Source organism: Heloderma suspectum, chromosome 2 (genome assembly GCF_057233095.1).
Source record: "Heloderma suspectum isolate Gila_16-S chromosome 2, 16-S_ref, whole genome shotgun sequence".
NCBI classification, from domain to species: Eukaryota; Metazoa; Chordata; class Lepidosauria; order Squamata; family Helodermatidae; genus Heloderma; species Heloderma suspectum.
This window is the reverse complement of record NC_139459.1, coordinates 376241214-376263528: the sequence shown is the minus strand read 5'-3', so window position 1 is coordinate 376263528 and position 22315 is coordinate 376241214. Positions and strand designations below refer to the sequence as shown.

The window sequence follows — 22315 nt, the reverse complement described above, 5'->3', positions numbered from 1 at the left end:
CATATTGCTAGCATGTAACCATAGTATAGGACAGAGGGCATATCATAAAGCCCCATAGCACAGCAATAACATAAGTTTGGTCAGAAGCAAAGCTATGGTAAAACGGCAAAGTCATGGACAGTCACAGAAAGGGGAACCAAGGAAGGTACAGGAACTAGGCATTTGCTGACTTGGGAGATAGAAAATGGTTACAAAGAGGACACACAAGCAGGCCATGAAGGCCATACTGGGGCAATGACTGTTACTGAAACTTAGGGATAAATGAGATGGACATGAGGCATGGGTAAGAACATCAGGAGAACCATGCAGGATCAGACCAAGGGTCCATTAGTCCAGCATTCTGCTCACAGAGTGGCCAACCAGCTGCCTGTGGAATCCTTCAAGTAACCTGGGCCAAAACCATTTAGGATTGTACATGTCCAAACCAGCACTTCCCCACATCCGCAAAGCCACTAGAAATCAACAGGCCCTGAATCCATTCCAGACAGCTTGGCTACCCATCGCTGGAAGCGGTGGTCCTGGTCCTGTTCTGGTGGTGTTGAACAAGGATCAGAGGCCATCTTGAGTTTTCAGCATGAGATGCTCCTTTGTATTCAGACCAGGCCTCAGTAAGATAATGTAGCATTTGGGAAGAAAGATGCAGCCCAGTAAGCCAGCACTGGAGGCCAAGATGGAGAAGACCTGCACGGCTACCATGTATCTCCCCTTGGTGCTCAGGTAGGTGGGCACAAAGGACACCCAGACACTGCAAAAGACCAGCATGCTGAAGGTGATCAGCTTGGCTTCATTGAAGGCCCCAGGCAGCTTCCTGGCTCGGAAAGCCACCATGAAGCAGACAGCTGCCAAGAAGCCTGTGTAGCCCAGGGAACTGTAAAACATGACAACAGGGCCTTCGTTGCATTGCAGTAGGATCTCTCTGGGCTGGGATTGCATGTCAGAGTCTGGGAACGGGGGAGATATCCCCAACCAGATGGTGCAGATGGTAGCTTGAATAGCGGAACAGGCAAATACAATGGCATTGGCCAAACTCTTCCCCAGCCATCTCTTCACCCTGTTCCCTGGCTTTGTGGCCAGGAAGGCCAGCACCACAGTGATTGTTTTGGCCAACACCGAAGAGACGGCAACTGAGAAGATGAGGCTGAAGGACGTTTGTCGAAGGAGACAGGTCACTTTCCTTGGCCGGCCAATGAAGAGGAAGGAGGTCAAGAAGGAAAGCAGGAGGGAGACCAGGAGAATGTAGGACAGGTCCCGGTTATTTGCCTTGACGACTGGAGTGTCTAAGTACTTAATGAAGATGGCTAACACAAACCCCATGGTTAAGGACAAGAACAGGGCAAAGGAAGCCAGGATGATCCCCAAGGGTTCTCCATAGGATAGGAAGCTTATATTCTTGGGCACACAATAATCCCTGGCCTCGTTTGGATGCTGATCTTCTGGACACTTGGTGCAATGGTCTGCATCTGAGGAGGAGGAGAACAGCTTCAGCATTGCTCACATTTCTCTTAATCCCCATCATCTGGGTTTGTTTGTGTGTTCATTTATTTATTTCAATATTTATAGGCCTCCTTTCTGCCTGAAAGGCCCCCAAGGTGGGTAATATATAAAACTGTAAGTCAAAAGAAAAACACAACAACAAAAAGAAACAGTAGCAGCAAAAGCAACAACACCAGACTGGTATGATACCATGTTCTCCCCACTTCAAACAGATGAGAGCCAGTGTGGTATAGTGGCTAGAGTGCTGGACTGGGAGGTGGGAGATCCGGGTTCTAGTCCCCACTCAGCCATGGAAGCTCACTGGGTGACTTTGGGCTAGTCACACATTCTCAGCCCAACCTACCTCACAGGGTTGTTGTTGTGAGGATAAAATGGAGGAAGGAAGAGGATCATGTATGCTGCCTTGAGTTCCTTGGAGGAAAAAAGGCGGGATATAAATGCAATAAATAAATAAATAACAAGGATCTGGCTTCTTCCTTCTGTTTTGTGCAAACTCAGGAAGTCCAGCACAGCACAGGCACCTGCCCTGTTGCGTGACTGCCTAACAGCCAGCGGCGTAGTGGAGGGTGGGCACACAGGGTTGGAGCACCAGGACCTATTTTAATACCGGGATTTAGACCTCAGCTGTCAGGCCTCAGGCTTCCCTTTTCTTCGGGGATTACGCCTGCAGTCCTCACTATCAACGGCTACTAGCCTGGCTCTGTGTTTCCTCCAGTAATGGAGGCAGTCTGTGCCTCTATACCAGTTGCTGGGAAGATGAATGGGAGGCGTCTGTTGCACTCCTGTCCTGCTCGTGGGCTTCCCATTGGGGCTTCTTGTTGGCCACTGTGGGAACAGGATGCTGGCCTAGTTAGGCCTTGGGTCTTATCCAGCAGGCCCCTTCTCATGATCTTATGTTCACGTTCTCCAAATAGCTGGGGGAGGGGGAAGAAGCATTTTCCTCAACAACAGTATATGGTTGTGAATGATGCCTGTTGTAATACGGAGTAGTCTATGCTGGCTTAGTTTTGACTGGGCTGCCAGCTATCAACAAATAAAAAACAGCTGTTTCATAAACTCAAAGGGAAAAATGTAATGTGTCCTGAAGGAGAGGGGAAGTACATGAAACCTCATACACAAGCATGCATTGGCCTGGCTCACATGATTGCTGGCACAATGGTTAGATAAGCCACAATAGTTTACAGCGCATACTGGCAGACATTGCGAACAGTCAATCGGTCACCACCAGTTATCTTGATGCCCAAACCCAAGAAGGGTGGGTTGTTGGCGTGGTTAACAAACCACCCACAACCCATGGGATGTTTTAGGATTGTGGGTGGTTTGTTAACCATTCCAACAACTCACCCTGCCCAGGTTCAGATGTTACGATAAGCCGCTGCGATCACCTGCAGCAGCTTGAATATTCACAATGGCCGCAGGCAGCACCACAACTAGGGATGGCGGAGAATTCCGCCACGGATTTCAGTGAGGCCAAATGCACTGGCATTCACCCCCCCAAAACCCATGGCGGAATGGTCTCCCACCCCCCACCACCCCGCGGCATCCCACTGGGTCGAAGCTTACCTGGGGCGGAGGCAGCAGCAGCGGCTGGTCTTTCGGCTGGCTGCTGCGGCTGCAAATGGCGGCCGTCGTAGCGGCCGCCATTTGCGTCCTGCCAGGCTTCCGTGATAGGCGACGTAAGTATTTATGTAGCCTATCACGGCAAAGAGCAGGGATGGAAAGGGCGGCCGCTACGCCGTTTGCACCACTGCTCTTTCCATGATAGGCTACCAAAGTATTTACGCAGACTATCACGGTAAAGGCAGCCACGCAAATGGCGGCCGCTACGACGGCTGCCATTTGCGCCCGCGAACTCCGGCTGCGGATGGACCTGGCCGGCAGCTCTGCTGACCCACCATGGAGCGGAGCAGGTCAGGGAGCATTCTGAGGGGAGGGACGGAGCGCCTCGCCCCCACCGTGGACCCCCCTGCGCGGAGCCTGGTAAGGGATTCGTACATCCCTAACCACAACCCACTCTGGCACGGCAATAGGGAGAACTGGGTCTCTCTTAGTGTATAAGCCTGTCTGTCCCACTGATGCCATTTTGGGTTGTTCCCTTGTCAGCACATGTTTTTGAGAGCTCCTCCTCCCCCCACATCTCTTACTGGGAATTCACCAAACAATTCAATACTGCTCATTCCATACAGCGTTATGTTCATCAAGGCAAAAGTAAGTCCCATTCTGTTCACTGGGGCTCATGCTCAGGACAATATGCATAGCATTTGCGTCCCTGCGGAGGCCATGATAGGCTATGTAAGTATTTACGTAGCCTATCATGGCAGAGGGAAAAAAAAACCCAGCGGACACAAATGGCGGCGGCTACCGCCATTTGCGTATGCTGGGTTTCACCCCCCCCCTCGTCATAGGCTACGTAAATATTTACATAGCCTATCACGGCTCACTACAGGGATGCAAATGATGGCGGATACAGCAGCTGCCATTTGCATCCCTGCAGGGCTGCCCAGCGGCTGGATGTCCAGCTGCGGGCGGCCGGAACCAGCCGGCGGCTCCGTGGCTTGGCCGCAGAGCGGAGCCGGCCGACCAGGATTCCAGGGGGAGGCACGGAGCACCTCCCCACATCAAGGATTCCGGGGGGAGGGACGGAGCACCTCCCCCCACCTGCGGAACCCGGCGGAGCCAGGTAAGCGTGGTTTCGCACACCCCTAGTTTTTAGTGATTACGGCTACGAAATGCAGGAAGTCTGGGAATTGTAGATCTAGGAAGAGGGGCCGCTTGGGCAGAGGACAGGGGTCTCTAGCAAAGAATTCTCAGTACCCTCATGAAACTTCAGGTTCCCTTTAGATAAACTGGTTTGAAACAAGTTTAAAGTTGTAATGTATATTGCCCCAGAGGCTGTATGATGTTCATAGGATATGTAGATGTTCATCGATCATATTTTAAACATTTGTTTATTTAATTTATTTAGAAAATGTCTTGGCCACCTTTCAGGGCAGAAGCCCTCCCAAGGCGGCTCACGGCAATAAAATACAGAAAAACAGAATATTAAAAGCGATAAATCAGAAACACAATAAAATAGCAAATAAAAACCACAATAAAAGCCGACAATAAAACCAACAGCAACAGCATTTGTTATTAACGAAGAGCAAATATATTTAAGATAGTTATCGAAAGAAAACAATGCTATCACACTAGCTGACGAAAGTTAAAATAAGACAAGAAAACAAGACAATGCAGAGTTCATACGCTACCAGTACAGCTATCTCCTAGCAGACGTTACCCCCTGCTTAGAGTGACGGCATCCAATATTTTTCCCTTACAATTCCAGTTTTAAACTTGAACATGATAAGTGAAGCGATTTTGTATAATGGGCCAGTCCAGCCCCTTCAAAGAGCCATCCCCAACCTAGGGTAAACCCTCCGGCTTCTGTCTTTTTCTGACACATCTTGTTATTCTGCAGTTTTACAGTTCTACAGGAATTTCCCAACTTGTTTTCTGTGGGTTTACCCTGCGGTTTAGACCTGTGTTGGGCATGAACCTTATTGGGCAAGAATTTCTCTCGTCGTGTTCTCTTTTCCCCAGGTCATGAGCTGCCTGCCAGGACTAGGCCAAGAGCACACTTTGGTTCAGAAACAAACATTACAGCCGGGCCATAGGAGGCATTGGACTGCTCTCTAAGATGCGGAAGGAGATAAAAATATAAAGCCCAATAAAGGATCCTCATGACAAAACACATTTGAAGTCTTCATGGAAGAGGTCCAAGTGAAACTTTGCCCTCTTCCCCAGAGGAGCAGCGTCCTTTCCTCTGGCGCGACGTACCTTCCTGAGTGGAGACGGTCCCTTCTGCACATGGAGCACAAACATAGCAGCAAACCGGCTTGCCTTCCATCACCACCTTGGCATATCCTGGGCGGCAGCTTTCAGAGCACCTGGAACGAGGCGCGGTCTGATCATAGAGACAAGTGCACCAGGAGAAAAGCGTTAGGCGCATTTTTGTCTCTGGGAGTGAAGCCTAGGATGTGTCGACACAGGCCGCACAATTGGAATTTCCAGCGTTAAACCATCTAGAGAGCTTTGGCTTTTCAGTGGTATAGAAATGAAATAAATGAAATGAAATGATCTATTTGTGGAAGAGTTTCTGACTAAACATCTGCTGGTAAAAACAAAACAAAACACATGTCTGCTTAGAAGAAGGCCTACTGAATTCCATGAGACTTACTCCCAGGTAAGTGTGTGCAGCAGGGCTGTAGAACCTGAGGCCTGGGAGCGAAATCTGGCCTGCCTAGGATCCCATCCTGCCCCTGGGGTTCCCAGATGCCCCCTTTCTCTGGCCCCACTCCCCTTTTCCCTCCAACTACTGATCATTTGGTGGTTTCCTGGCTTCGGTGCAGATTGTCCCCATGCTATGAGGCTGAAATGCCTCTTTTAGGGCTCAGTTAGCGGCAGTAAGCGCCCAACAGAATCTCTAGTCCTTTTCACTCACATCCTTCAAGGGGCGTACTTTCGATGCACAACTGCACAGCAGTGAAAGCACTTGGTGGTGTATAATTTTGCCGCTCCACAATCGCAAGGTGGAAGTGTCACAATGCACCCTTAGATTCTGATTGGCTGAAGGTTTGAGCTAGGTAGAAAAGAGCAGTTAAGCAATGACAGTTGACAGTTAGTGATTGGAGCTACATTTTAGCTACATGTACTGAAAAGGAAAGGCGCCATTTGGGAAGAGCCAAGAGTATAATTGTTCTAAGTGTGTGTGTGTGTGTGTACATGCACACATGTGTATTAAGATTTATCATCTGTATCTGAAGCCTCTATGGGTCTCAGGTTATGCCTTAGCCAGTAAAAGCTCTTGTTCTGTGTCTAATAGATGCCACCCTGTCCTTTGAAAAAGAGTTTGTCTAAGTCAGCTAAATAGGACGAGTGAACACAGCTGATGCTTCTTTGAACCGTATGTTTTGGCAATGCCCAATGTTGCTTCTTTGGGGAGGAGGTTATTATATGGATAAACCTTGTCTTGGAACACTCTTCAATATTTACTGATGTACATGTCCTTTTACATTATCGACGGGCTTCCTAGAAATTAATGCATGGTCAGTGCAAATGGATTCTCTGTTCCCTTTTGACAGCTAAAAGCCTGATATTAAAGCACTGCAAGGGTAAACGCTCACCTCCTATTATGCAGTGGATTCAAAACCTATCAATGCTTGCAATGTTTGAATGGGTGGTACAAAGACAACATTTGGGAATGGACCTATATATGGGTATTCAGTCTGCTTTTGTTGAAGTGTATGGATGATTCTTAGAAAGCAGTACCTTCATCTGTCTATCTTCTTATCCATCTGCAGACACATTTCATATACATGCATCGGAATTGATATATTCAAATTTATGTAGCTACTTTTCTCCCCCTTTTTCTCTTTTGGCTTTGTTTCGTGGAAATTTTACAATAAAACATGAATTAAAAAGCAAGTGGGGACAAGTGTGCAGTAACTCCAAGTTTATATGCAACTGGATCTGACCTACGGCGCAATCCTATCGAGACAGTCAGCAGCCCTTGAACTGAGAGGCTACCAACTACCCTATCCAGGGTGGATGGAGCACGGAGGAGATCCTATCCTCCGTGCCCCAGCTGCCCTGCATTTCTGGCTAGATATGCGTTTTCACACATCTTGCCACAGCTTCCAGGAAGGAAAGAGTGGAGAAGGCAGTGGTGTGGAAAGAACTGCACTGGCTATGAGGGGGAGAAGGAAGGGAAGTGCAGTTTCTGGAAACCGAGAAATCCTATAGCCATCTAGACAGTGTCGAGTGGTCATAGGACTGTACTCTTCATGGCCTGGTTTGCCTGTAATGCTAAGCCATGGTGCGGTTTGTTGAAATCTGGATTGTTGTTGCATCCAATCTCAATCCCATAAACAAAACATGGTTTGATGATCAGCTAAACCACATATAGAAGCCATGGTTTGTTCTTGACTTGTGAAGTCTGGCTTGTTTAAACCATGGCTTGTTGTGATGTCTGAACCCCAAACCATGGCTTATCAATGTCTGGTTTGTGTTGCTGTCTTCCCTGAAACAGAGGCGCCCAGCAAGAGCAGCCTGAAGATGAAACTGCTCTGAAGGCTGGCAAGATAGGCAGGAGGGAATAAAATCAGAAATAAAGAAAAGAAGCTGTAGCCTGTTTGCTTGTCTGCAAGACAATTCATGGCTCAACAACAAACCACAAGCAAAACCTGTATGAATATTTGTATACTAAGAATGTGTGTTGGCAATTTTCTTAGCTGTAGTGCTGCTGCTAAGTCACTTCAGTTCAGAAAGGGAATACTGTTTAGAGGTGTCTGAAATGTTGATTATCTGGAAAATGAGTATGCATACCCCCATCGTTTAATGAATTATAAGATTACTGTAAAATTATAAAATTACTGTCAATAGTTTTACAGTGAAAAGTTTGAACGATTGATTTCCGGTGTTTTGTCTTTCGAAAAACAATAATTTTACAATGCATGAATATGATACATTTCTGGAAAACAAAGAAACATGTTTCAGACAATAATAATAATAATAATAATAATAATAATAATTTTCCCTACCTTGTTAAACCAGGAGGGCCACAAAATGGCTTCCATGTTAATGGTGAACTTCAGGCCAGGGGACGCCTGTCTCTCTATGCGCCCGATTTTCACTCTCCCAGGCGAGCTGTTGGGGAACCGCACCCAGTTCACAATGTCAAAGTCGGCTGCCAGCTCTCCATTCTCATCCTTGTACAGGCCGCTCACGGAAGCATTTGAGAACTGGATTGCTCCGAAGAAACGGTAAAACTAGAACGACAGAGAAAACACAAGCAGAATTGTGTCCCACCATGAGGCAAAGTGCGATGACGGAGTTTGGACACGGCTTATGCACACCAAATTGTCCGGTTCTTCAGTGAAATGGGGTGGGGGTCTTGGTGCCCTCCTGGTGCTTCCAGTTACAAGTTTGATCAGCCCCAGCCAGCATGGCCAATAGTCAGACACTGGGGCCTCGGTGAAAACGTTGCCGTGGGGTGTGCTCCTGTTCACTGCCCTAGTCCATCAGACCAGTCGTCCTCCACAACACTCAATTCCATCTCCTCTCCCGCCCAGTGTTCTCTGCCCCTGCCCTGCAACAGGCAGTTCATATTCTCTTGCCACTGAGCATGCTCTGTCCTAACTGGCCTGGTTTGGGGCATTTTTCCCCTTACGCTTTTTCCTCCCCAATGCATATTCTTTTCTTCTACTTCTGCAAATATTAGGGCTTCCTCACGCCTCTTCAGACTGGACGTACTAGACTTTCCAACATTCTTGATATCATTTTGGCTACATAAGGATTGGCACCCACACCTGAACATTGGAAATAGAGGGATTTATACTTTTACTGTGTGCCAGAGAGGTGCCGTTTGGGTTTTCTTCCTCAGACAATAAGTTGGAATAGGCCAGTGCCTGATACAAAGAATCGCACTGGATGTACTGGCAATATCGCAACATGATCTGTCCTGAGGTGTAGCTGCTGGCATCCGCGTGCTGACTCCCTGACATGCAGCGTCTTTCGCCTTGGGCAAAGGTGGGGTGCTGGGCTGAAGGAGGGTTGCACCACAGCACATCATCTCTGCAGCAGAGCTGAGTCAAGAGAAAGGAAGGGGCCGAAAAAGCCAGAGAGAGAACTCCCCTGCCTGAGGAAACCCCATATCAGTGGGCCCCTCCTCTGTGGGGAGGGAGCCTACAGAGTGGGATCCCAAAGCAGGAGTCAGCAAAATGTAGACCTGGATCTACAGAATATCTCTGGAGGATCTGCGGAGCGTTTCTACATGAGGCATTTATTATGCGCTCGTGACTGGCCACTCACAGAAGTTTGCAGTTCCCTTACATGATATCATCAACCTCCAGGGCAATCCGGCGCTATTTCCCAGTTATTACGCACTGAAAAGTTCCAGAGATAATGAACCATTTAAATTTGTCCTTGGCCTTCCCCAGTGTGTTGAGTTGGTGCTGCGCTGTTAAACAGCCACAAGATGGCTATGGCGCATTGAAAACTGAAGATGGAAAACTTCCCCTCTCGGCAATCACATGGTCGCCATCGGTCGCCGTTCGGGAGCCCGTGGTGAACACAGGAAGAGTCCGCAATGCGGAAGGCCTGGCAAGACTGCGGGGCTTCTCCTTCATGTAGAGATGCCCACAGTACATCAGCCAGGATTTCCGACTCCCAGCGTTGAACAGCGGCAACAAGATGCCCCTCTACCCACCCACCCCCTCCCATGGTAACCAAAATTATCCTGCTGAAGTGAAGGAAGTGTGGAGGAGCCGGGGTGGAGGTTCGGATCCTGCCAACTGCGCCAAAACTGTGGGGAAACTGTGGGGAAACAAAAGGGAAGGAGAACCACCCCGCCCACAGGATGAGGCTGGGGGTCACGTGTCTGAAATCACGCTTCATTCAGAGCGTGTGTACACGGGTAATTCGCCAAGGAGCTACCATTTGGGAACAGGTTACATGGGTGTTAAAGGAAAACAGAGGACATAGCAAAAATATGGAGAGAAAGACTTTAGCCAATTAAACACTTACATAGGTTATCTATGAGCTTCCGCCGTGCATTAAAAACGTGGTTGTCCAGGCAGGCATTTGGGGTGGGTTAGGGTATTTTAGAAAATGTTTTTATTGTAGAATTTTATTGTTTTAAACTGTTTTATTATATGTCGTACATCACTCAGAGTGGCTGGGTGACGAGCCAGATGGGCGAGTAATAAATTTAATACATACATAAATAAAAATAAATAAATCTATATCCAATCACATTATGGTTGGGGGTGCTTACGTACGCATCAATGCTCCCTAACCATGAATACACCCTTTAGCACAGCTGGGGCACGCTCATCTGCAAATTCCTCCTGCAAGGCAGCACCTTATCTCAGTAGGGAATGGGTCTGTCCGGCCATTGTCCGCATGAGATAGGAGTCAGAGTCTCCCGCATCTGTGCTCAAGATTGTATATTGCGCCCTCTTCCCTGGTTCTTTGTGTCTTGTTTTTCCCAGCTCCTCTCTTACAATATTCTCTGTATTTTTCCATCTTGGAGACTTTGGTTCAGGCCCGATACTTCGGTTCAGGCCTGACACAAGGCCTTTTCTCCCACAATGTCTTCTGCACCTGGCTCCGGTGGATGGCTTTAACACTTCGCCCCTTCTGATCAGAGTCCTCCTCACCCCCACACACCCACCCACCAAGGGCATTCACCGTGAAAGGAAAGCCCCAAGGATGCCAAGAGGGTAGCAGTGGCAGCCCCCCCCCCCCGATTCTCATTACATCTCGTTTGCCCCAACTATTTAAATGGAGGCTGTCTGGGAGGGGAAAGGAAATACCTGCCATGGCTGTAGCCTTTGAAGTTCTGTTCTGCCGCCACGCAGCATCGTCGTCCCCTTGGAGCTGAGTGAATGCGCAGCATCTAAGGCGTGCGCCACGGCCTGGACAGTGTCGTAAGTGCTGTAGCTGTCCTGGGACAGGATCCTCTCAAGCTCCTCCTGGGGCAGCGTCTCCACTTTCTGTTCCTCTCTGCACCTCGTCCAGCCTCTCACAGACAACACATGCTTCGAATAGGAACAGTGAAATCCTTTTCCGTAAAAGAAATAAGTAAGATGATCAGAATACGGTCTCAGGTAGTCATATTTTGTCCATCTGTTGGTCTTTGCTAAGGAGAAAGAACCAAGAATGTACTCCAAATAGGTCAAACCAAAATTCAAGATCAAGTTGCTGTCTTTCACGGCTGTGGTGATGCAGATTTTCCTCACAATAGGTTTTAGGTTCTTTCAATGAACTGTTGTATCTCAATAAATGAATTAAAGTCAAAACTCGAGTCTGCATAGTAAACAAATACATTGACCTGCCTCCACATGTCAGCTGGTTCACTTTGGAACAACCTTTTGTAATCGTATGAAGTGTCTTCAGATGCTTTTTTTGAGAAGGCGACACAGACACCGTTCCTGGTGAGTAAAGATGTCAAGCTGCTTGCGAACCTCTCTCCATTTTCACTGTCTGGAGCAAAGAGACCGATCCAGGTCCATCCGAAATGCAGGAGCAGTCGGACAATGGCCAGGTACTGGGTTTCTTCCTTGGGGACCATCCGGTAGACAAAAGGGAACTGAGTTTTGTCGCTGAGAACAGGAGAAACCAGGCCATAACTAATCTAGTGAGGAAAAGAAGAGATGGGTGTTTTGTTTGTCTTTGGGGTTCTGTTGATCTGCAATTATTAATTCGTATGTATTTATTATCTTTTAACTTATTTTGTTTTCTTGTATAATAGTGCCCAGAGAACTTCTGTTATAATGCAGGTGATGAATACCATAAATCAATATACTGACCTAGTAAAATTCCTGTCTCTATCATGTGTGAATTGGTGAATGGGGAGAGGGGGGAGGGAAAACCAATACACCCACAAGGACCCTTTGCATTGTAGTCATTCATTCTGTGCTCTGCTGAAATTGGTTGTGTGAATCTGGTAGTCAACATGTTCAAAGATTTTGCTAACGAAAGACAGAAGAGGCTATTTCAAACTGAAGATGGCCGCCCAGAGAGCGTAACGCTATAGGGTGGGATATAAACATTTTAAATAAATAAATGCATCAGAAATGGCTGAATGATCTGAATGAGGGTTTTGGTGGCACCTATCAGAAGAGCCTCTAAAAGACTCCAGACACATATTTAAGGAGACACCAGACTTGCATTCCAGACCCCCGATGCAAACCACTCATGCATCCCGTTGGAAGATGGTTATCTCCTCAGTCCTTGGGGCCCCCACCTTCGGCCAGAACCAGTGTGTAACCACGGGTAGCGAGGGCTGTTTCTCTCGCTGCTTCGCTTCTGATCTTCTCCGGACCACTGTAGCCAAGGATTTGGGTAAGTATGGACCTCCTTAGATTCTTAAGACTTTAGAGCTTGCAAATGGTTTTAACCTTTCATTGTCTCAAGATGGGACTTAAAATATTTTCTGAGCTGGGGACTTACGCATCATTTCTGAAAATGGAACTCAGAATTATTTGCAAACCTTTTGTTTTCCCTTTCGCTCTGGCTTCTAAGTTTAGTTCTTCACGTGCCTAGAGGAACATAATGACGATGCTTTCGCTTAGCTTTTATATTCAAGTAATGTGCAGGAGGAAGTAAAAGGGAGAGTTCACCATTGTTAGCATGTTTTAGTTTGGATTCAGACCACAGAGTCGTACTCAGGAGGATAAGATGGAGGTGTCAAAATCATGTGAGAAGCTCAATGTTTCATCTTCTTGCCACATTTGTAGGGCCTGCTTTGTCCATTGCAATTCTTTTGGTTAATCTCACACTTACATTGCATTCTCTTTCCCTGCCGATAACCTTAGAGAAAGTTTCTAACGCTCATATAACTGTTACAACTCATATAACTCATATAACCATCCCACCAGCTGTCTTGTCTCCACATTTATTCATTCATTCATTCATTCATTCATTAGATTTGTATCCCACCTTTCTGCCAAACAATGGCACTCAAGGAAGGGAAGATTATTCACATCTCAGAGGATTCTCTTTGGAACAACTTGTGGAATACAGGTTCTTCTGAAAGTCATTTGGGAATGCAATAGTGGCTATTGCTGATCCTCAGAGGCATCAGGGTCCTCATGAACCTTTCGCGATTGTCAGGATCTGGAGCAATGATGTAAACCCAAATCCCTGGAGTTCAGAGAGGAATTTTTCCATCTCGAAGGACCCCTCAGACGTGCTGCTCAGAAGAGCTAATCCCCACTTCTCTCTATTTCCCCTTCTTGCTCAACATAACTTCCCTCACTTCACATTCATTCATTCATTCATTCATTCATTCTATTTCTACATCACCCCATAGCCAAAGCTCTCTGTGGGGTTCAAAAAAAATAAAAACCATTTATGGCTGCATTTAGGTTAATCTACCAGCTTTACGGCTTCAAATGGTGCCCACTACGCCATTTGCGTCCAGAGACTTAGCACAGCGATATGGCACGGCAATGGCTGCCGGCTGTATCGCCAGCGATGCAGAGGAGGCAGCCGGCTCCGCAGGATCAACACAGAGAGGGATCCGATCCGGACGGATTCTGGGGGGAGGCGGAGGTGAGTGCTCCGTTCCGCCATGGGCCCCAATGGGGTCCGTGGCGGAATTCTCCCCCATCCCTACTCCAAAAACATCGGGCTTCGAGGATTCCCTTTGCTCTTGTAAGCCTCTCCATCCACAAAGCCCTGCTTTTGCTCTACCCCCCACCTTCCAAAATGCTCTCACACTTCCATATGCAATTTGTTTCTCCCCCATTCGTATCATCACAGGCCAAAACACCTTTCCTCCATCCTCCCTTCCCCCTTTTCTTCCCCTTTCCAGTAATCAGCAGCACACAGAAAGACAGGCTAGAAAGGCACTTGTGACCATGAAGTTTAGGCTGGGATTTGCCTCCTCACTCACAGGCTAGTTTCCATTTCAATGCTAGCCACTGTCCTTTACCGCTTGCAGTAAAACCCCTCTCTTTAAAGTGCCAAACCTCCCTCACCACCTTTTGAATACAAATTCACTTATACACACAGAGAGAAACATTTGTGTGTCCCCAATCCACCTAGCTTTCCTACTGATTATTTTAGTGTGTGTTCTCTTTTACCCTGCTCAGTTTGAATGTCTTTTGGATAAGGACATAAGAACATCAGGAGAGCCATGATGGGTCACGCGATGTTTGGTTTTAATTCATTTTAAATTTTTCTTTAATAAAACAAACAATTACTTTCAAGGACGTTGTCTGTGATTTCTGACTCTCTCAGATTTGGGGGTATCAGGCCCCCAGAGTTCAACTCCAAAAGATCCCTCATGTATGCGCTTAGTTCACATGTATGGAATAGGCATGTTCACGTAGATTAAAGCATTACCAAGCACTATAAGCACTACAAATGCCCCCAAAAGTCCAGCCCCCAAACAAACACTACAAGCATTATACATATTTTCTTTCAGGCTTGGTATAAGTGAAGGGGTTCCTTGCCCAGGGTGCTATTTATGTCCACCTCCATCTGACAGACAGGAGCATCCGGACGACCCCGAGGCTCTGGCATTCTTCTTTGGGACCCTCTGGTAGACAGGAAGGAGCTGAGTTTTACAGATAAGGACAAACCCATAAATCATCTAGTGAGGAAAGCAGATCTCAACCAGTGTAGTGAGCAAAGGGATCCGTACGCTGCCCCCGCACATACGGTCCCATTCTTCCTGCTCTTGACCTTGCAATATTGAGTGAAAAGGTCTGAAGGGAGCTTCTACTGGTATTCCCTGGAATGTGAATGGCGTGCCCGCCCGCCCCCCGTGCTGAAATGGGACTCCTGATCGTGCCGGACATTGTACGCAAATGGGAGTGAAGACTCCCATCAGACCTTGCTTCTCGAAGCAACAAGGAATAGAACAGGCAGAGTGGGGAGGGGGTGTTGCACATGGGGGCAGCGGGCAGGGCTCTGGGCCCCCCACAAAGGCTGGGACTCCCTATTCAGGCAGAACACCTGAACCGAGCTGAAGTTCTGGTGGAATGTTGCAAGCTGCCTTTCTGAAGGTACTTTCCTTCCATCCCAATAACCTTCTTTTATCCTCAATAATCCTAAAATTGTGTAATGCTTCACCCCCCCATCTCTGGTTCTTTTGCCCTCCAGTTCCTACCTGGGGGATTTTGTAGATGCCCGACATGGCCGAAATGTGGCTGGAGATTTCGGAGTCGGCCCCTTCAAAAACAACCAAGAGGTTGTTCCGCCTCCCACAGCTGTAGTTTGGAATATTGCTTTCTCCACCGGCAAGCAGATCTATCATGGCGTCGGATGTGACTCTCCCATCGAAATAATTCTCGTAGAGGTTGTAGCCCAGGGTGATGTTGGGTAAGAGCCCCGGATTCAGGTTAATCGCATGAATGGCCAACAGGAAGGAAAGGATGTGCCAGTATCTCATAGATGACCCCCTGCCAAAGAAAAAAGAAAAAAGCCCTGTTGTCTCACATGTCCTCCTACATTCAGTTGCAGTGAAAGGTCACCTGGGGTGTGTTTCCGCACTATCGGCTTCATTATGTTTGCAACATTGCTGCAATGTTTCCCCAATCGCATCTTCTCCTTTTCCTGTTTCCACAAGCCATAAATACCTGGCTTATCATCACTGCAGCCTGGGGCTCTGTGCTGTTTCCGCTGAGCTCTGATCGAATTGTTGTCTTCATGGCTGGGTGGCATCTGAGGGGAGTCTGGGCTGGATCCGATTGCCTCATCAGTGTTACCGCCTCCTCCTCTTGCCAATTCCCCCCTCCCTCACCCCCTTCTGCTCCGCTCCAGTTTCCCGCTCTGGCCAGTCTCCTCCATGCCTTCTGAGCCCTTTTTTCCCCCCTTTAAGCAAAGTCCTGTGTGCAACCTCCCCATCCCTAGTGCCCTCCTCCCACAGGCCACCGCTTCACCAGGACACTTCTTCATTAGACCCACCTTGTTCCCCCCCACACGGTGGTGTTCTCATTCTTCTCTCTTATTCTGGCTTCCCAACGACCCTGCAAGGTGGGCTAGAAGAATAGGTAGTGGCTGGCTGACTTCCCAATTGAAGGCACTCCCAATGGAATGGTTTTCAGATACCATTCAAATCCTAAGTGTCAAGCCTTTCTCCTTCATGGCTGAGAAGGGAGCCTTCCCCATCACCTGGGAGGGGAAAAGCCCATCAAACCGGTGAGCAAAAGGGAGAAGAGGCAGTCAGTGAAGTCAATGGGAGGGGGAGGTTCCAAGCACGTGCACTGAAGGGGATGGGAGACCTTAAGACTGCTACTCCAAGTAAACTTACAGTGCACTCCTATGCATGCCTGCTCAGGAGCAAGCCACACAGATTTCAGGGGCACTTACTCCCAGGAAAGGAAAGCCTCACAGCCAATGTGTTTAGTCAGAAGCAACACCTCAGCACACGCCCACAGAAAGTGGGACAAAGCGCTAAGGGGGAAACGCACAGGGAGGGAAGGGCGAGGAGAGCCAGTGGGTGACATGCTAGTTGTGCGTCTCTCCATCTCTGCCTCCCTCGCCCCCTCTGCTCCGCTCCAGTCTCCCGCTCTGGCCAGTCTCCTCCCTGCCTTCCGAGGCCTGTTGTTTTTTCCTTTAAAGCAAGTTTTAAAGCGGCATTTCGCTTTTACTTTGCTAACTTGTAAGCCCTATCAAAGATGGGATAGGGGTAGCTGTTTTTCCTTTCCATTCCAGGATTATTGACACGAGATCAATTTGAAAAAAAGCCATTACCAATAACGTTAGCCATCTGCATTTTGTGCTACATGTTTTGTTTGTGTCCTTACGTTTTGAATTCTGAGTCTATTATGTTATAATGAAATGGCAATTTCCTTGTTTTATATTGAAGCCTATTTTTTCAATGATCACTTGCAGCTGATGTTAGGTGGGGTGGTGGAGAGTCAAGTGGCTCTTCCAAACATGGGGCGAACTGTTCCTGGTGGGAAGGAGAAGGCAGGATCCTTGCCGGTCATCCACAAATCATGAAGCACTCCTTGCCGTTGACCAGGATCAGGCATTTCCGATTTGCCTTCTCTCCCCAGTATGATTCCCTCCCCAACTGTTTGAAATCAGAACCAAGGAGTGAAGCATTAGGTCTACCAACACATCATGACTTACGCCCAAATCCTGGGAGAGGGAGGCTCGGAGAAGGTGACTGGAACAAATGAAGCCGTTCTTGGAGAGAGGACTCCGCTGGCCAGGAAATCTCCTGGTTCATAGTAACTCTGCGCCTGATTTTGATCCCCGAGCAGAGTCAGGGGGCATTTGGCACGCAGGGGCCCACAGGCTGTGTGAGGCAGCAGCAGCAGCAGCAGCAGCAGCAGCAGGAGCAGGACTAACATCACCGGCGGAAGTCTCCTCCCTGGCGCCTCCCCGCAGCCGCAGGGCTATACCTATATGCAGATGGAGCCCAGTCGAGGCTTCCAATCCAAAGGACGTAATAGCAACCCTCACTCTGGCAGACACCCCCCACCCACAGACACACACATACACACACCCTCAATCTCAGCAGAGGCTCTTAATAGCTGGGAGTCATTCATGCAGCAACTTTGCACCAGCTTTTTTGGTCCCGTTCAAGGTGTTATTACCTCCTGCTGCTCTCCGTTCTGGTGTTGGTGTCACTGGACTCAAAGGCAATCTTACAGCAAGGAGGGGGGACTGAACCCCTGAGCATTGGCGAGAAGAGGAAGAAATTACAATGATTTTGATAATTATAAGGGGAAGAAACATCACCTCTGCAACGTCCCGAACTCTGTGTGGCTCCCAGCGCAGCTGCCTGGCTGGAGGGAAACATGTTTGTGCCAATCATTAGACAAAGTGAACAACATTCTGACATGGGAAAAGGGACAGTTGAGCTTGGCCTGTTCTTAGCCATGGAAACACTGTTCTCTGAGGCAGGACCAAGAGTCTCTCGTTGGATGTGTGTGACGGTACACAAAACACAGAATGGTTAGGGGATCTGTTAACTACAAACCTCCACACTAGTGACTGCATCCACACGACACGCTAAGCCACCGTGGGCTGTCTTCATGGGGGTCTCAGAGTGGCTTAGTGTGTCCTCTGAAACCAGAGCGGTTTTCCAGTCACAGGTAGTTTTGCACAAATAAGCCACCCAGAGAACCCATCAAGTTTTTTGTCCCAGTGGTAGGGCGATTGTTTTGTGGGTTGTCGGACCAGCTAGAGAGCTGGCTGGCAAGAGCAGGAAAACCTCTGCCGCTCCTCACAAACTTCCCGTCAGGAAATTCTACTCTACTTCATCTCTTTTCAGCCTGCTAAGAACGTAAGAAGAGCCCTGCTGGATCAGACCAAGGGTCCATCTAGTCCAGCAATCTGTTGACACAGTGGCCAATCAGCTGTTGACCAGGAACCCACAAGCAGGGCATGAGAGCAACAGCACCCCCCCACCCATGTTCCCCAGCAACTGGTGGACATAGGCTTACTGCCTCTGGTACTGGAGGTAGCACAAAGCCCTCAGGACTAGTAGCCATTCTTCCGCTAACATAACAGCAGCTTTATGACATGAACTCTTTATGGTCAACTCATCTTCCCCTTAAAGGAGCAACGGTTGCTTTCGTGTTTGGCCATATGCAGGGATGTCATAATTTGCTCAGTCGTCAGATATTGCCATCCCCATATTCTTCTCAGTTTCAAGTGTTCCAACATTTTAGCACTGAATGCAATCATGTTTCTTGTTTTTTGCAGATAACCAGTCATACTTCTGGCGGACATTGTTCATTTGTTCCATTGCCCAACAGCTGGGCCAGTTTGTACTTACAATCCTCTCTTCAGCACATGAAGACGTTGGGTGTGATCCCCTATTTCGGGGACCAGGGCAGAATCAAACATATCTTACTTAAAACTGGAATAAAAGGTGCCAGAACTCAGTTCCCACAATGAATACATAGAAGAAAAAGTGCGGAAGTCAGTTCCAGTAGGTTCCACCAGAAAAAACACACCCTGGATTTACTTGATATTAGTTTAAAAAAGAACTATTTTCATTTGACACTCAGTTTTTTCTAGCGACTAAGGGAGTGGCCATGGGCAGCCCGGATGCCCCGAGAACTGCTCATCTTTTCACGTCAGCATTAGAAAATTCTGTCATCCTGGATGCATCCATCAATCCATAGCAGAAATGTTTTAAGTCTGTTTGGACATTATATTGATGACACTTTTGTTGTGTTCACACAAATTGCTGAAGTTAACAATTTTTGCCTTTGGATTAATTCCAGTGATGAGAATATAAAACTCATTTGCCATGTGAATTTTTTTAATCATTTTTTTATTCTGAATTTTAACAAAACAAACAGAAAACATAACAAAACAAACAAAAAAACAAAAAACAACATATTCTGAAATCCTCAGCTTCAAATATTACAATATTCTAGAAAGTAAAAAAGGACAAAAACAGGTTACACAGAAACTTCAGTAAAAGCCGATGAAATGTCCACAGATAAGTCCATTTGCAAGTTATGCCTGTCTACAACGCTTTCAAATGTTGCTAGCGTTGTTAAGTCTTCAATCCATTGCATTATAGGTGGTGAGTTTTTATCCTTCTAGTATCATAGTATCATTCTTATAGCAACCAAAACGGCACGAAAGATCCATTTGCGCTGACTATGTCTTACATTCCAAGAAGCAGGTAAGTAAATTTAAAGAACATTTACAGCAGTAAATATTAACGAGCTTTCCAATACAAGATGTATCCATATAATAAGTTCCTCCCCAAAGGAGGCAACTGTTGGGCATTTCCAAAACATATGAATGAGAGAAGCATTAACTGCATTACACCTCCAACAATGAGCAAAATCTGACAAGCCTTTATTAAAGAGACACTGCAGCATCCAACAGACCTGAAACCAAAGTTTTTGCTGGATAAGGCGTAACTGAAGATCTGTTGACATATCCGATAAAGTTGCCAAGATGGCGGTGCATTGATTAAACAAAATAGGATGTTCCGATTCCCTGTTCTATTCCTGCTGTAAACCACTGGTATCATATTTACAATATGTACTGTCATTCAGCTGTAGCAGGAAAATCAAGTTGATCTCGCACAGTCGAAAATAACAAAAAGTCATCATCAACCCCCACTAGTTGATCCAGGGTAAAGATCATTTTATCTGCCCAGGTCCTCCACAAAGACATTTTTTTTCCAATCCTGAAATCTGGATTTCCCCATAAAGTCAATTTGGCATGGGAAAATGGGTCAAACTGTAATTGACGTGACATTATACGAAACACTTCTCTAACCGCCAAAATTGTGGGAGGATCTCTGTCTGCCTTAATGTTCCGAGAACCTAATGCCATCCATTTAAAAAGAGGCTCCAGACAAGAAGATTCCAACACTGACCAAGGTGGAAAATCTAATCTGAGTGGAAAAGACCAAAATTGGGTACAGGTCAGCAAATAGGCCCGATGGGAGATAGCTAGATCTGGAAAACCAAACCCACCTTCCTTAATTGGAAGTTGCATCCTTTCCAAAGATATTCTTGGTGGAAAGGAATCCCAAAGGAATTTAGGAAAAAAAAGCATTACGTTTTTGGAAATATTTGCCAGGTATAAGTATAGGGATCCCATATATAACATAAATAATTCGAGGTATGGTATTCATCTTAAGTGTATTCTCCTTACCCCATAAACTAAGATACCCATCTATCTATATCTCATGATGTAGGGCTTTAAACTGAATTCTATGGGGCAGGGAGATCTAAAGTTGGAGGTCACAATGGATGAAGGCTCATGCACCACAACGGAGAGAACAGCTCTAATAGTGCCCAATTTAGGGATGTACGAAAGTCACTTACCTGGTCCCGCAGCTTGCTTCGCGGTGGGGGGGAGGCGCTTTGGTTCTCCCCCCGAAGTTCAGGCTGGGGGAGGGAGGCGCCCCGCCTCCCCCTCCGAAATTCAGGCCGGGGAGAAGCGCCCCATCTCCCCGGCCGTGAAATAAAAAAGTGAATTTTTTTTTTAAAAAAAACACACCCGTGATAGGCTACGTAACTATTTACGTAGCCTATCATGGCTAGATTTCCAAAGTCAGCCGTGATAGGCTACGTAAATCATTACGTAGCCTATCACGGGTGACTTTGAAAAAAAAACCAAACACGTACGCAAATGGCGGTACCCATGGGTGCCGCCATTTGCGTTCCTTATTTGGGCCCGGGTAGTCTACGTAAAGTTTTACGTAGACTACAGCGAAAATAAGGGCAACGCTATTTGCATTGCCCTTATTTTCCCCCTAGTCTACATAAATCTTTATGTAGACTACCCGGGCCCAAATAAGGAACACAAATGGCGGTGCCCTTAGGTGCCGCCATTTGCGTACACGCTTTTTTTTTTTCCTAAGTCAGCCATGATAGGCTACATAACGATTTACGTAGCCTATGATGGCTGACTTTGGAAATCTAGCCATGATAGGCTACATAAATCGTTATGTAGCGTATCACTGGTGTGGTTTTTTTTTTCTTAAATTCACTTTGTAATGGCGGCGGCGGCAGCCGGTCGGAAGACCTACCCCCGCCCCTGCCGAACCGCCGCCGAACCGCCGCCGGGAACCGCCGCCGAGAGGGACATTCAAGGGAGGTAAGTCCCATCCGGGGGAGGCGGGTGGTGGTGGAGAATTTCACCGCCAATTTCGGGGGGCCGAAAGCGTTGGCATTCGGCCTCCCCGAGATTCGTGGAGAAATTCTCCGCCATCCCTACCAATAATAGTCTTCACAAACATGTAGGAAGAAAGCCAGACTATCAAGCACATGGTCTTCGATGTCTATATACTAATGCCCAGAGTATGGGAAACAAACCCAACAAACTTGAACAGGAGGGAAATTATGACTTGATAGGTGTAACTGAAGTTTGGTGGGATGACTCCTATGACTGGAATACAGCAATTGAAGGATAGAACGTGTTCAAAAAGAACAGGAGGAACAGAAAGGGAGGTGGGTTTGCACTCAACAGATGGACAAAGTTTGACTACCTGAGACCGTGTTCTGAACATCTTGATGATTTGTTTTATGGGAAAGGATTTCAGTGGTCCTATTCGAAGCATGCGTTGTCCGTGAGAGGCTGGACGAGATGCAGAGAGGGAGAGAAAGTGGAGGCGCTGCCCCAGGAGGAGCTTGAGAGGATCCTGTCCCAGGACAGCTACAGCACTTATGACACTGTCCAGGCCGTGGCGCATGCCTTAGACGCTGCACACTCCCCAGAGCCAAGCAGGTGGCAGTGCTGGATGGTGAGGGGAGCGAATGTCAAAGGCTACAGCCATGGCAGGTATTTCCTTCCCCTTCCTGGCAGCCTCAATTTAAGCTGCAGTCAGCAC

At 47.4% G+C, this 22315-nt stretch overlaps 2 protein-coding genes across 2 annotated transcripts in view; one reads left to right on the top strand and one right to left on the bottom strand.

Annotated features, from left to right (window-relative positions):
- The window catches only part of LOC146356234 (uncharacterized), a 943348-nt gene that overhangs the window by 293134 nt on the left and 627899 nt on the right, over positions 1–22315 (top strand). The window lies entirely within an intron of this gene.
- On the bottom strand, positions 550–17348 carry LOC146356251 (vomeronasal type-2 receptor 26-like). Its single transcript, XM_084838777.1, has 9 exons — positions 17125–17348; positions 15155–15446; positions 11392–11668; positions 10848–11173; positions 9679–9846; positions 8841–9116; positions 8073–8300; positions 5311–5437; positions 550–1460 (listed from the first exon to the last, which is right to left on the bottom strand). The coding sequence occupies exons 1-9, from the start codon at positions 17346–17348 to the stop codon at positions 550–552; spliced, it is 2829 nt and encodes a 942-aa protein (XP_084694903.1).